The 14,380-nt window shown below is 35.8% G+C and overlaps 1 protein-coding gene across 13 annotated transcripts in view; it reads left to right on the forward strand.

Annotated features, from left to right (window-relative positions):
- The window catches only part of APC (APC regulator of WNT signaling pathway), a 172,994-nt gene that overhangs the window by 125,430 nt on the left and 33,184 nt on the right, over window positions 1-14,380 (forward strand). For all 13 annotated transcript variants that reach the window (XM_053225736.1, XM_027035935.2, XM_015070221.3 and 10 more), the window contains one exon: window positions 7,568-7,651. In XM_053225736.1, coding sequence (XP_053081711.1) covers window positions 7,568-7,651 — 84 coding nt within the window. The remainder of the gene's footprint in view (window positions 1-7,567; window positions 7,652-14,380) is intronic.

Genomic DNA, 14,380 nt, shown 5'->3' on the forward strand with positions numbered 1-14,380 from the left:
AACAAATAAGCAACTTGGAGGACAGAGTAATGGGAAGTGACCAAGCTGAGCACATGAGAGAAAAAAAATATTATGCAAAATGAGAATAAGCTTAGGGAATTCAGCAACATCATCAAGAATAATAATATTCTCATTATAGGGATCCCATAAGGAGAAAAGGAGGCAAAAAAATTTATTTGAAGAAATAATAACTGAAAACTTACTGAATCTGGGGAAGGAAACAGAAATCCAAATCCAGGAGGCATAGAGATCCCCCAACAAAATCAGTCCAAGAAGGTCTACACCAAGACACATAGTAATTAAGATGGCAAAAGGTAGTAATAAAGAGGGGTGCCTGGGTGGCTCCATGGTTAAGCATCCAACTCTGGATTTCAGCTCAGGTCATGATCTCACGGTATTGAGAGCAAGCCCCACACTGGGCTTTGCATTGAGTGTGGAGCCTGTTTGGGATTCTCTCTCTCTCCCTCTCTCTCTCTCTGCCCCCCACCTCAAATATATAAATGGTTTTAAAAAGTGATAAAGAGAAAATTTTTAAAGCAGCAAGAGAAAAGAAAGCAGTTACATATAAGGGAAACTCTATAGGCTGTTAGCTGATTTTTCAGCACAAACTTTGCTGGCCAGAAGGGAGAAGCATGATATATTCAAACTCTAGCCAAGAATACTGTATCCAGCAAGGCTATCATTCAGAATAGGAGAAGTAAAGAGTTTCCCAAACAAAAAGGAATTCATGACCACTAAACCAGCCCTACAAGAAAAGTTAAAGGAGACTCTTCAAGTGGAAAGGAAAGACCATAAGCAAGAGTAAGGAATACAGTAGGAAGCACAGAAATAGTAAAGAAATAAGTATATCTATAAAAATCAGTCAAGGGACTCACTAAATGAAAGCATGTAAAGTATGATACCATCTACCTAAAATGAAGAAAGGAAAGGAGTGGGTTCAAACTTAAGTGACCATCATCCTAATATAGACTGCTGTATACAGAAGATGTTACATATAAGCTGAATGGTAACTACAAATCAAAAACAAGTAATAAATATGCAAGAAATAGAGGAATCCAACTATATCACTAAAGAAAGCCAACTAATCTTGAGAAAAAAAAGCAAGAGAAGAAACAAATGGGGAAAAACTACAAAAACAGCCATAAAAGAAGTAACAAAATGGCAATAAATATATACTATCAATAATTACTTTGAATGTAAATGAACTAACCACTCTAATCAAAAGACATAAGGTGATGGAATGAATAAATAAAACAAGACTCTATATGCTGCCTACAAGAGACTCATTTCAGACCTAAAGGCACATGCAGATTGAAAGTGAAGGATGGAAAAGCATTTATCATGCATATGGGTGTGAAAAGAAAGCCAAAGTAGCAATATTTATATCTGACAAAATAGACTTTTAAACAAAGACTATAACAAGAGCCAAAGAAGGATACTATATGATCATTAAAGGGACAATGCAAGGAGATCTAACAGTTGTAAATATTTATGCATCCAACATGGGAGCACCCAAATATTTAAAGCAGTTAGTAACAAACATAAGGAAATAATAGAGAGTAATACAATAATGGTAGAGGACTTTAACACCCCACTTAACATCAATGCACAGATCATCCAAACAAAATCAAAATGAAACAGTGGCTTTGAATGACACGCTGGACCAGATGGATTTAACAGATACATGCAAAATATTGCATCTTAAAACAGCAAAATAGGGGCGCCTGGGTGGCGCAGTCGGTTAAGCGTCTGACTTCAGCCAGGTCACGATCCCGCGGTCCGTGAGTTCGAGCCCCGCGTCAGGCTCTGGGCTGATGGCTCAGAGCCTGGAGCCTGTTTCCGATTCTGTGTCTCCCTCTCTCTCTGCCCCTCCCCCGTTCATGCTCTGTGTCTCTCTGTCCCAAAAAAAATAAATAAACGTTGAAAAAAAAATGTTTTTTTAAACAGCAAAATATACATTCTTTTCAAGGGCACATGGAACATTTTCCAGAATAGATCACATATTAGGCCACAAAACAAGTCTCAACAAATTCAGAAAGATCAAAGGCAATCCATGCATCTTTTGTGACCACAACACTGTGAAATTAGAAATGAACCACAAGAAAAAATCTGGAAACACAACAAATACCCGGAAGCTAAATAACATGCTACTAAGTAATGAATGAAGTCAACCAAGAAGTCAAAGAGGAAATCAGAAAATACATGGAGACAAATGAAAATGAAAACACGGTGGTCCCCAGAATTTTTGAATTCTATTCTAAAAGGAAACTTTATAGCAATACAGGCCTACCTCAGGAAGGACAACAGATCTCAAGTAAACAACCTAACATTACACCTAAAGGAGCTAAAAAGAAGAACAACAACAAAAAAAAAATCCAAAGAAAGAAATAATAAAGATTAGAGCAGAAATAAATGAAGTAGAAGCTTAAAAAAAATAGTAGAATAGGTCAACGAAAGCAGAAGCTGGTTCTTTGAAAAGATCAACAAAATTGATAAGCCGTTAGCCAGACTCATCAAAAAGAGAGAGAGAGAGGTCTCAAAATCAGAAATGAAAGAGGAGAAATAACTGACCAAAAATACAAAGGATTATATGGGAATATTTTGAAAAATCATATGCCAACAAATTGGGCAACTTAGAAGAAATGGATAAATTCCTAGAAACCTGTAACTTTCCAAAATTGAATAGGAAAAAATGGAAAATTGGAAAAGACCAATTACCAGAAATAAAATCAAAAAGATTGCCAGCAAACAAAAGCCCAGACCAGGTGGCTTCACTGCAGAATTCTACCAAGCATTTAAAGAAGAGTTAATACCTGTTCTTCTCAAACTACTCCAAAAAATAGAAAAGGAAGGAAAACTTCTAAATTCATTCTACAAGACATGCATTATCTTGCTCCAAAAAAACAAAGACACTAGAAAAAAAACTACAGGCCAATATCTCTGATGAACATAGATGCAGAATTCCTCACATAATATTAGCAAACCAGATCCAACAATACATTTAAAAAAAAAAAAACTCACCACCAAGTGGGATTTATTTCCAGGATGCAAGGATTCCTCAATATTCACAAGTCAATCAACACGATACATTGCATCAATAAGAGAAAGGATTAAAGACATGTGATCATTTCAGTAGACACAGAAAAAGCATTTGACATAATAAAACATCCATTCATGATAAAAACCCTCCACAAAGTAGATTTAGAGGGAACATACTTCAACATAACAAAGACCATATATGAAAAACCCAGAGCTAACATCATCCTCATTGGAGAAAAACTGAGAGATTTTCCCTTAAAGTCAAGAACAAGACATGGATGTCCACTCTCAGTTGTATTCAACATAATACTGGAAGTCCTAGCCACAGCATTCAGACAAGAAAAAGGAATAAAAGGCATCCGTATTGGTAAGAAAGAAGTAAAACTTTCACTATTTGCATATGACGTGATACTATATTGAAAACCCTAAAGGCTCCACCAAAAAAACCTACTAGAATTGATAAAGGAATTCAGTAATGTCCCAGGATACAAAATCACTGTATAGAAATCCATAGCATTTTTATACACTAATAATAAACCACAGAAAGAGAAATTAAGAAAATCCCATTTATAACTGCACCAAAAATAATAAAATATCTAGGAATAAACTTAACCATGGAGGTGAAAGACCTGTACTCTGAAAACTATAAAACACTGATGAAAGAAATGAAAGATGTCACAAAAATAGAAAGACATTCCATGCTCATGGGTTGGAAGAACAAATGTTGTTAAAATATCCATACCAAAGCAATCTACAGATTTGACGCAATTCCTGTCCAAATATCAATAGCATTGTTTACAGAACTAGAACACATAATCCTAAAATTTGTATGGAACCACAGAAGAACACAAATAGCCAAAACAGTCTTGAAAAAGAGCAAAGCTGGAGGCATCACAATTTGGACTTCCAAGTTATATTACAAAGCTGTAGTAATCAAAATAGTATGGTGCTGGCACAAAAATAACTACATAGATCAGTGGAACAGAATAGAAAAGCCCGAAATGAATCCACAGTTACATGGTGAATTAATCTTCAACAAAGCAGGAAAGAATATGCAACAGACAAAAGACAGTCTGTTCAACAAATAGTGTTGGGAAAACTGGACAACAACATACAAAAGAATGAAACGGACCACTTTCTTACACCATCCACAAAAATAAAATCAAAATGGATGAAAGACCTAAACGTGAGACCTGAAACTATAAAAATCCTAGAAAGGAATGCAGGCAGTAATTTCTCTGCCATCAACCATAGCAACTTTTTCTAGGTAGGTCCCCTGAGGCAAGGAAACCAAAAGCAAAAGTAAACTTAGGACCACATCAAAATAAAAAGCTTCTTCATAGTGAAGGAAACAATCAACAAATGAAGACAGCTGACTAAATGGGAAAATATTATTTGCAAATGACATGATAAAGGGTTAGTATCCAAATATATAAAGAACTTATACAACTCAACACCCAAAACCAAACAATAAATCCAATGAAAAAATGAGCAGAAGGGGCACCTGAGTGGCTCCATCAGTTAAGCGTCTGACTCTGGACTGTTGGTGAGGATGTGGAGAAAAAGGAGTACTCATGCCCTGCTGTTGGGAATGCAAACTGGTGCAGCCACTGTCAAAGACAGTATGAAGGTTCCTCAAAAAGTTAAAAATAGAACTACCATATAATCCAATAATTGCACTACTGAGTATTTACCCAAAGAATACAAAACCATTAATTCAAAAGGATCTCTGCACCCCTGTGTTTGTTGCAGCATTATTTATAATAGTCAAATTATGGAGACAGATCAAGTGTCCATTGACTGATGAATGGATAAGGAAGAGTGGTGTACATATGCAGTGGAATATTATTTAGCCATAAAAAAGAATGAAATCTTGCCATTTGTAATGACATGGATGGAGCTAGAATATAATGCTAAGTCAGGGAAAGACAAATACCATATGATTTCACTCATATGTGGAATTTGAAAAACAAATTAATGAAGTGGGGGGCAGAAATAGAGAAGCAAACCAAGAAATAGACTCTTAACTATAGAGAACAAACTGATGGTTACCGGAGGGGAGGTGGGCAGGGAGACAGGTGAAATAGATGACTGGGATTAAGGACTGTACTTATCATGATGAGCACTGAACAGTATGTAGAATTGTTGAATCACTTTATACCTGAAATTAATGTAGCACTGTATGTTTACTGGGACTAAAATTAAAAACTTAATGAAAAATTAAAAAAAAATATTTTATTGGTGGCACGGAGCTTGTTACACAAAGAGGAAAACCAGTATTCTGAAGCTGATTGTGTATAGTTTTGTTGTTTCATGTAAAGCCAGAAATTGTTTATCATATGGTTGTAGAGGTAACCACTGATATCTGCGGTATCTTTAGAGAGCTACTGAAAATATAGGCATTTTTCCTTCCTTCACCATGTTTTCATGATATAAATTAGATAAGGAAGGGTTTGTTAGAGAAATTTATTTACCTTAAGTTCACTGTTTTCACAATTACAATAGAGTATCAGCATACTTATAGTGTTATGAGGGAAAGGAGGAGAGGGAGGGAAGGAAGGATTTGGTTTTGGGAGGGTTTTTTTTGTTTGGTGAGCACAATTTTGAGTTTTTCTGTGGTTATTTATCATAATATTAAATAATAGCATCAATAAATGTTTTTACTGTGTAGTAAAATCATAAGGATACTGTATTTAAATAAAACTAAATAGATCAGTGTAAGTTTTATAGTATAGATAGCTAAAGCTATTTTAGTACTTTTATTATTTATCTGTTGGGATATGCATGCTCAGGAATCGTTTATTGATAGGGCACACACACACAAAAAAAGTTTAGAAATGACTCCATCTAGCTTCTAACACGTTTTTCACCCATTAAAATAATTAACCATAATTTTCATGCCTCAATATTAGGATGTCACTATAGAATTATTTCAGAAGATGATACAACATTGATAGTACTTGTTTCTTTCTTTTTTTTTTTAATACACTTTCCTTATCAAGGGTGACAAACCAAAACAAAAGCCTGAACATGTAAAAACCCAGGGTGCTGGAAATACAAACTCAGTTCATTCAAACTCAAGCTCATCCAGACCCTGGTCGCAATCCCTAGTGATGTACATGTGAGCACCAAGTCAGGGAGAGGGGGACAGGAGTGATGCCAAGAGAAAGGGTAGGAAGGGGACTCCCATAGGCCCCTAGGGATCACTCTCACAGTGGTACCTCCACCTTCCCAGTGACAGTGAAGACATACTAGGCCCTAATCTTTTGACCCTCACCCCAGCCCTGGCCAGGGTTTCGAATGCCAATCCCAAATGGTTCTACCCTCCCTTGCTCCAGCCTCACTTCCACCCTCACTCTTCTCCACACTCTTCCCTGTGATTAGTAGCAGGTTAGGATACTGTGTGAGCCACAGTGAGGCTGGGGGCCAAGAGAGGCAGAGTGGAGACAGGTGAAGAGAGGAGACGAAGAGCTGTCCAAGGATCCCTCTCTTCATGGGATCCCAGACCGTGCAATCGGCAACTCTTTTGCGTCCACTCAGATCTGAGAAGGTGCACTGTGGGCATAAGCAGCTATCCTGGAGATTTGCTGTAAGTCGGAAAAAAGGGATGGGCTCGCTGGCCAGCCTTTGGTGGGGCTGGCTGGTTTGAGATGGCAACGGCAGCAGTTTCTTCAGTGGGTCAGGCTGCAGCTCAGCACAGCCAAGCAGGTGCTGGGCAGTACTTTTTTCTAAAACCTATGTGTTTGTTGTCATGAAGGTAATTAAAAATCATTTCACTTTGCAAGGTTTTCATATACAAGTGATTTGGTTTTTCTCGCTTCCACTTGTGTTCATAAAAATTAAAGCAAAATTTAGCTTTTTGTAAAAAGCACATTTCCCACATTGTTTCAATTCCATGTCGTTTGATCTATAGTAAATTTTTTGTGTTCATCTACTGGTCTTAGGATAGTGGGAAAGCACAAAGCTTCTAACATTGTGATCCTAGTGTTGGGAATAAAAATAATGTTTAGCTGCAGAAGGTATTTGGGAAAACTATATCTGAAAGGTACATCTGACTTATAATAGGAATAACTCAGGGAAAGGTTAGTCCTACTGTTTAAACCCTAATATTTATAAAAACAAATCAGATGTTCTTTCCCTTAACACATATACCATGCTTTCTTTAAATCTGTTACATTTTACTAGCATCTGGATAAATATAAAGATCAAACTCAGGTGTAATTTTGTCTTTGGACTATTTTTTAAGAATAACTTAAATATGAATTTTTATATCACATGTGCCATGTAATTTGATACATGACTTCATGTGTACAATTTTCCTAAATAAATCTATCATGTAAAGTTAGATGTATTAAAAAATTGAACTGCCCCATATGTCATCAGTGTGTGACTATGTACACATTATCTAACTTCTTATGGAAGAATGATGTAGCATATCCCTGAGCTACTAAATGATAGCCATAGTATGACTATTTACACTAATGTTTTTAATAAAATTAGATCTAATTTGGTCACTTTTTTATTTTAGCGAAGAGTAACCAGAATTCAACAAATAGAGAAGGACATACTTCGTATACGACAGCTTTTACAGTCCCAAGCCACAGAAGCAGAGGTTAGTAAATTGTTTCTTTTTCATTTACAGATATAAAAACAGGTAATTATTCTAAGAAAAGAAAATATGTATAATTAATGTGTCATTAAAATATATATGTTCTTCTAGAGAATGGAGACACTTCATAAGTTTTTTTCATGAAATTAAATGAATTATCAAAAACCTTGACTATGTTGATCTTTTAATAACTCCTATGCAATTAAAATTTATCGAGCCATAAATACAGATACCTTACTTCAGTTATCAAATTACATATAATCAGATAACTGACTTAATTTGGCTATTATCAACTAGTAAATAAGCTATAACTTGTATGTAATTCATGATTAAAATTCATCATACAAAGTTATTTATGCTTGCTCCACAATCCTCATTAAAATGACACTAAAAGGATGAAATTAAAAAGACAGAGACAAGGGAGGTAACATCATAAAATTTGGGGAACTGAAAAGCAGGTAAATAAATGCACTGTTTTAGCATATGGCAGTGAATTAACCCCTAAGTCAGCAATAGAAAGTCATGAAGCAACTCATTTTATACTGTGGAGTTCCAGAACAGTTACCTCTGGATGTGAAGATTAAAAAAAGTGACTAAAATTTTAGTGAGAGGATGATTGAAAATGGTTAAGAAGCAGGTGGCACCTCCAGAGCCTGTCTTCAACTCTCAGTAGCTGGGTGAGTTCTTTCTAATCCCAGCAAAAGATGAAGGACTTATTCTAGAAAGAAGAAAAGATCTTCAGATAGGGGTAAGCCCAGTGTAACTGAAATTACATGCTAAAAACTGAATTGAGTGAAAATTTACCTACTGAGTGCTGAAACCCTCACTGAATCCAGGCTTATAATACAGACAAGGTGCTAGAAGCAACTTCTTTAAGAAATGTGATTAACCCAAGAAAACAGACCTAAATGTACTGACATTGGAGGATTCCCAATAAAACGACACAGTTGGACCACCCCAAAAAATAGCTGTGGTTGCCAGTCTTTATCCCTCATGTATAGAGTTTCACTTAACCTTTTCATAGGTAGCCCATTCCGAAGTAGGGATGGACTATGCAGAAAGAAGAACACTTTAAAACATAAAACGAACATTAATATTCTCAGATAAATGATAATGCATCCATAGTGCAAAGAAACCATGGTACACAAAAGGAATATTCAAAGAATTCAGGAAAGAGTTCTTAGGAATTAAAATTGTGGTAGCAGAAATGAAAACTCAGAGTAGAAGATAAATTTTCCGGAAGATAGAACAGAAAGATATGAGATGAAAAACAGAAAAGATGAGAAAATCAGAGAATCATTCCTGGAGGGTTCAATATTCAAATAAAGAGGAGTTCCAGAAAGAGAATGGAGGAGCTAGAGGGAGCAAATGATCACAGAAGTAAATTAAAATATCCCAGAACTGGGGGGCATAGTTTTCCAAATAAAATGGTCTCTCCAATATCTAACACCACAGATGAAAATAATCCCACAGCAGGCACATCATGGTGCCATTTCGTCTCACTAGAAATAAAAAGTCCTAAAACATTCTGGAGAAAGGAAAACAACTTCACACATACAAACAAAAATATAAATGTCTTTAGATACATAAACAGCAACACTAGAAGCTGTGACGTAGAATACCAACTTCTTAAAACTTCTGAAAGAAAATTATTTCCAGCTATGTTCTAATACCTGTTCCCTGACATACTGGGTGTCCTATAATTCTACTCAGTTCTGAAACTACCCAGAGTGTAGACCCCATATTTAAGGGTAAAGTCATTCCCAAGACTACTACCATCACTTCAGACACCAACTGCAAGTATCAGGCATCCCCAAGCAAACTGCACTTTACTTTGCTCACCTTCCTGTAAATTCTACCCTAAGTGGGGATGTTCCAGTACAATTCACTTCTGACAGTAACTACCTAGAGTTAACATAACACATACAGGTTAATGGTAGAGTCCTTCACAAAAATAACCCCACTTCACATGCCAAGCTACCCATACTTCTGCCAAACTGGTTACAAAATTGGGGCTTCCCACACCTGCCTAGGTTCAGTAATTCACTGGAATGACTCAGAACTCATTGGAAATACTACACATACAATTACAGTTTTATTTTAGAGGATTCAGATCAGGAACAGCCGAATGAGGAGACTTACAGGGCAAGATGTGGGGCAAGTGAGGGATAAAGAATGCAGAGCTTCCATGCTCTCATAGAGTCTGGATACATCATTCCCCCACACATCAGTATGTTCATCAGCCAGGAGGCTCCACTGAGCTTCAGTGTCCAGAGTTTTATTGGGGTTTCATTATGTAGACATGCTTGATTAAATAGGTGACTATATGATTGACCTCAATTTCCAGTCCCCCTCTTCCTCCTCCCTGGAGACTTGTCTGACCCAGAGTTCCAATCTTCTAGTGACCTGTTTCTTTATGCCTGACTCTTAATATCATAGGAACTTTGGCTGCAGTACATCCGAATTTGAAATATATAGAAACGTGTTTGCTAAGTAGGCAGTTTAAGTACAAGTACAATTAAGTCCTACACCTAAAAGCAGTTTTAACTTGGCTGTCCTAAGCCAATGAAAACCAAATAATATATGTATAAGGAATAAGTTGTCCATTTTGCAGTGTTGACTCTTAAAGACTAGAAAAAAAAATGGTGTCTCTGCTCCTTTTTCAGTTTCACTAGTATTGTTACATGGTAGTATTCTGGTCATTATAACCTCTTTGACTTTACGGTGTAGTTTATCTTTTTTTTTTTTTTCCTTGATTAAACTTATTACACTCTATTTTTAAAATTATTTTTAAAGAGGCAGCCTTTTGTTTTCATTGAGCAACACTGCATTTTATATTTTCTCTTCTGACATTTTCTGCTTTGAGTTTCCACTGCCAAGTTTCTCACTTCTTTAGTTACATTTTTTTCTTCCATCTTTTTATATTCTGATTATTACTGTTTGTCTGCATCTAACAAGTTCTTTTATATTTTGAAGTCAATATTCACATTTGTTTTTTTAGTTGGTTGAATTTTTTATTTGTATGAAATAGCTCTCCTTATTACATTTAATGCTCTTCACCTTAAATTTCGTTGTTTGCTATTAATATTACTACACTAGCTTTTTGTTATCATTTTCCCACTATAACATATTCCCTCCCTGTATTTCCAAAATTTCCAACTTTCTGGCTTCTGGAAAGCCCTAAAAAATTGTCATTTGTTAATTGCAATCCTTATTTTTCAGCATCAGTATAAGTTTATTGCAGGTTGGGGACTTGTTCATGTTGTTTGGATTTGTTCAAAACTTTTTATTCATATCATTGGATTTGGGTCCAACTGTCTACCATTGTGATCCAGTCTCTCTTGCTTTCTTTTGTTATGAAAATGATTATGTCAATCATAGCCTACAGTGGTTACATTTAGTCTACTAGTTCAGTGAATGTACATTAAAGGAAGGTGCCATCTCACATTTAAGAAAGAACCAAAATCTTTTTTTTAATTTTGCTTTTTGAAGTTTTTTTATTCCATTGTCATTGTTTTGCTAATATAGATAAGTGGGAGAAGCTGGAAAATGGAGAAAACCAGGGTTTGGACACTCATAAATTAGTTCATACTCAGTGTATACAGGGAAAGAGAAGATTTCTGTCAAATAATTTCTCTACAATGAAGCATATTTCTTACAGCACTGTCTTTGTCCTACCTGCTGACAACTCTGATTTAGGGTTTAAATGCTGTACATAATTCAAGTGATGTAATTATTGCACATGATTCAAATCTCAAAAGTTACAAAAAGATATGTGAGACAGCCAGTGCTACCACTTTCTTGTATATCTTTTCAGTTGGGTTATTTACTGACAAACAAATACGTTTGGGGAGATCAAAAAGATAGGAGCTGTGAGAATTTAAGCATGGTTGTAAAATCTCTAGATAGCCAGTGAGAAATATTTATTAAAATCCTATGCAAAGTACTTTTACAACTCATTAATAGAGAGATAGCTCAATTTTAAAATGGGCAAAAGATTTGAATAGACATTTCACCAGAAAATATACAGGAATGGCTGATAAACATGAAAATAAGCTTACCATCATTAGTCATTAGGGAAGTACAGATCAAAACTAGAGTGATATCCCACCTTACCCCATTAGGATGGCTATAATCATAAAGACAGTAATAAACATTGGCAGGGATGTGGATAAATACAAGCCATCATACGCTGCTATTGAGAATGTAAAATAGTATAACCACTTGAAAACAAGTTTGGCAGTTACTTAAAATATTAAACATAAAGTCACCATGTGACCCAGCAATTCCACTTCTAGGTATACCCGTCCAAGAAAGTGAAAACATGTGGCCACACAAAGACTTTAACTTGAATGTATATAGCAGTATTATTCATAATAGCCCCAGAGTAGAAACAGTGCAAATGTATATCAACTGGTGAATAAATAAACACAATGTGTATATCCTTACAATGGAGTACTGTTTGGCTGTAAAAAGGAGTAAATTGGTGATACATACTATAACATGGATCAACATCAAAAACATGCTGAGTAAAAGAAACCAGACATGTAAGCCCATATATTTCATTTATAAAAAATGTCTAGAAAAGGCAAATTTATAAAGACAGAAAGTGGATAAGTGGAGACATGAATGGGAATGAGGATTGACTGTAAGTGAGCACAAGGAATCTTATTAGAATGGTGAGAATGTTCTAAAACTGGATTATGGTGATGCTTGGTAAGCTTATAGAAAAATTGTTTAAAATGGTTGTATGTTGTGGTATATAAATACCTCAACAATTTTTTTTAATTTTTTCAGCCCTAGGGTAGACAACTTTGAGGAAGTTGTCCAGCAATGCTGGAAATGAGATCTCTAGTTAGATTGTTCTTTTTTTTTTTTTAAAGTTTGTTTATTTTTAGAGAGAGTGAGCACAAGCGGGACAAGGACAGAGGAAGAGGGAGAGAGAGAGAATCCCAAGCAGTCTCTACAATGTCATCATGGAGCCTGATGTGGGACTCAAACCCACGAACTGAGAGACCATGACCTAAGCCGAAACTAAGAGGGGGATGCTTAACCCCCCGAGCCATCCAGGCACCCCAGGATTATTCTTTCATAAGAATCAGCAATAGTTTCTTTACCTTCAGTGTTAGCAGTATCTTTGGACAGTGATAAAGAGTGCAGGCAGGCCTGTAGCCTAGGATCAGTAAAAGAATAAAGGGAAGTAAATAACAAATAAGGAAAGAAGAAAAAGGAAAGAAAATAAAGATAGTAAGTGTTAAATATTAGTTTAGGCCCCGGAGTCAGACTTGTGATCCCCACTCTGGCTCTGCCATTTACTGAGTATGTGACCTAAAGCCAGATACTTATATTATCTGTTTCTCAGTTTCTTTATCTGTATAGTGGGGATAATAATAATACCTATGTCACAGAGCTGGTATGAGGATTAAATGAATCAATAGATGCCAAGTGATTAGTGCATAGTAAACATAAGACTTTTTTTTAACTTTATCATATTCATCATTCTCACCATCATCAAATGGGCCTGGTAATCCTTCAGGACTACTGTGTTTCTGTGGATCTCCATTCTTCTCTTGGAAATGACTTATCTCCCTCCCTTTAATAATTCCACCTCCTTCTTCCTAGAGAAATCAGAACTGCCTGCCCTTCCTATCAGGAAGCATTCTACCTTCCTTCTTGTACTTTGGATTTTCAACGCCTGCCTTTTCAGGGACTTCTTACTCTTACTTCTTTTCTCACATTTATCTTCTTCTTCAGTGGTACCTTTGCATTGACATTTAAACATCCTCAAGTCAAGACTCAGGTCTTCATAATATAAAATGAACCTTCCTCAATTCTGCCTCTCCCTGCAGCTGTCTTCCTTCATCTGTCCCCTTCTCTCCCTCATTGTCTTTTCCCACTTCCCCACTCTAAAGGTGTTTCTAGACTCCAAGTGTTTCCTATCTACTTAGGCCATTTAAATTTAAAATTAAAATTTTACCTTAAAAGATCAATTTATATTAACTTTTCCCATTAATAATCTAGTATTGGTTATGTGAGGGCAGGAGTGACATATGAGAATTATACTAAAATTCAACAAAGTAAGATTTATTGTTTTTACCTTTTTTTTGTTCTCTGCACATGATTTTTTGATGCCCCCTCCTACTCTAGGTCCGTCATCTTTTTATCTAAAACCTTCCTCTAACCCTGTCCCTTTTCCCAGAATTCCTGTTTATTTTTTAGGTCTCAGTTCTGACACTACTTCCCTAAGAGGACTCTTTCCCAAACTCAGGCCTTGTGATATCCCTCTGCTATACATTCTCACAGCACTTTGTACTCTTTATTTCAGTGTGCTTGTCAAAGTTTTAACTTTATTGTCAGCTCTCTCATTATTTGATAGTATCCCTGATGAGACAATAAGCTTGAGCACATAGAGCAATGTCTGGTTTTGCCAGCCCTGTAGTCTCCAGCACCTAGTACAAGTAACAGAGCAGATGCTCAATAATTACTTTTGCATTGACATCTTTAATTATGTTAGTATAAAGTCTTTGTGTTTTTAGTGGTTTTTGATTCATTTTATCCTCGATTGACTTCGTGTATGTCTCTATTTTTGTTGAATTTGTTGAATTTTCTAGTGTGATTTTCAGATGATACAATTCTTTTTCTGAATTATTGGGGCTTCCTCATTCTTGCCTACATATAACTCATGCTGGCTTATTGATGGAAATATTACATGAAAAGTAACTTTTAAGTCAC

This window comes from Acinonyx jubatus, chromosome A1 (assembly GCF_027475565.1).
Source record: "Acinonyx jubatus isolate Ajub_Pintada_27869175 chromosome A1, VMU_Ajub_asm_v1.0, whole genome shotgun sequence".
NCBI classification, from domain to species: domain Eukaryota; kingdom Metazoa; phylum Chordata; class Mammalia; order Carnivora; family Felidae; genus Acinonyx; species Acinonyx jubatus.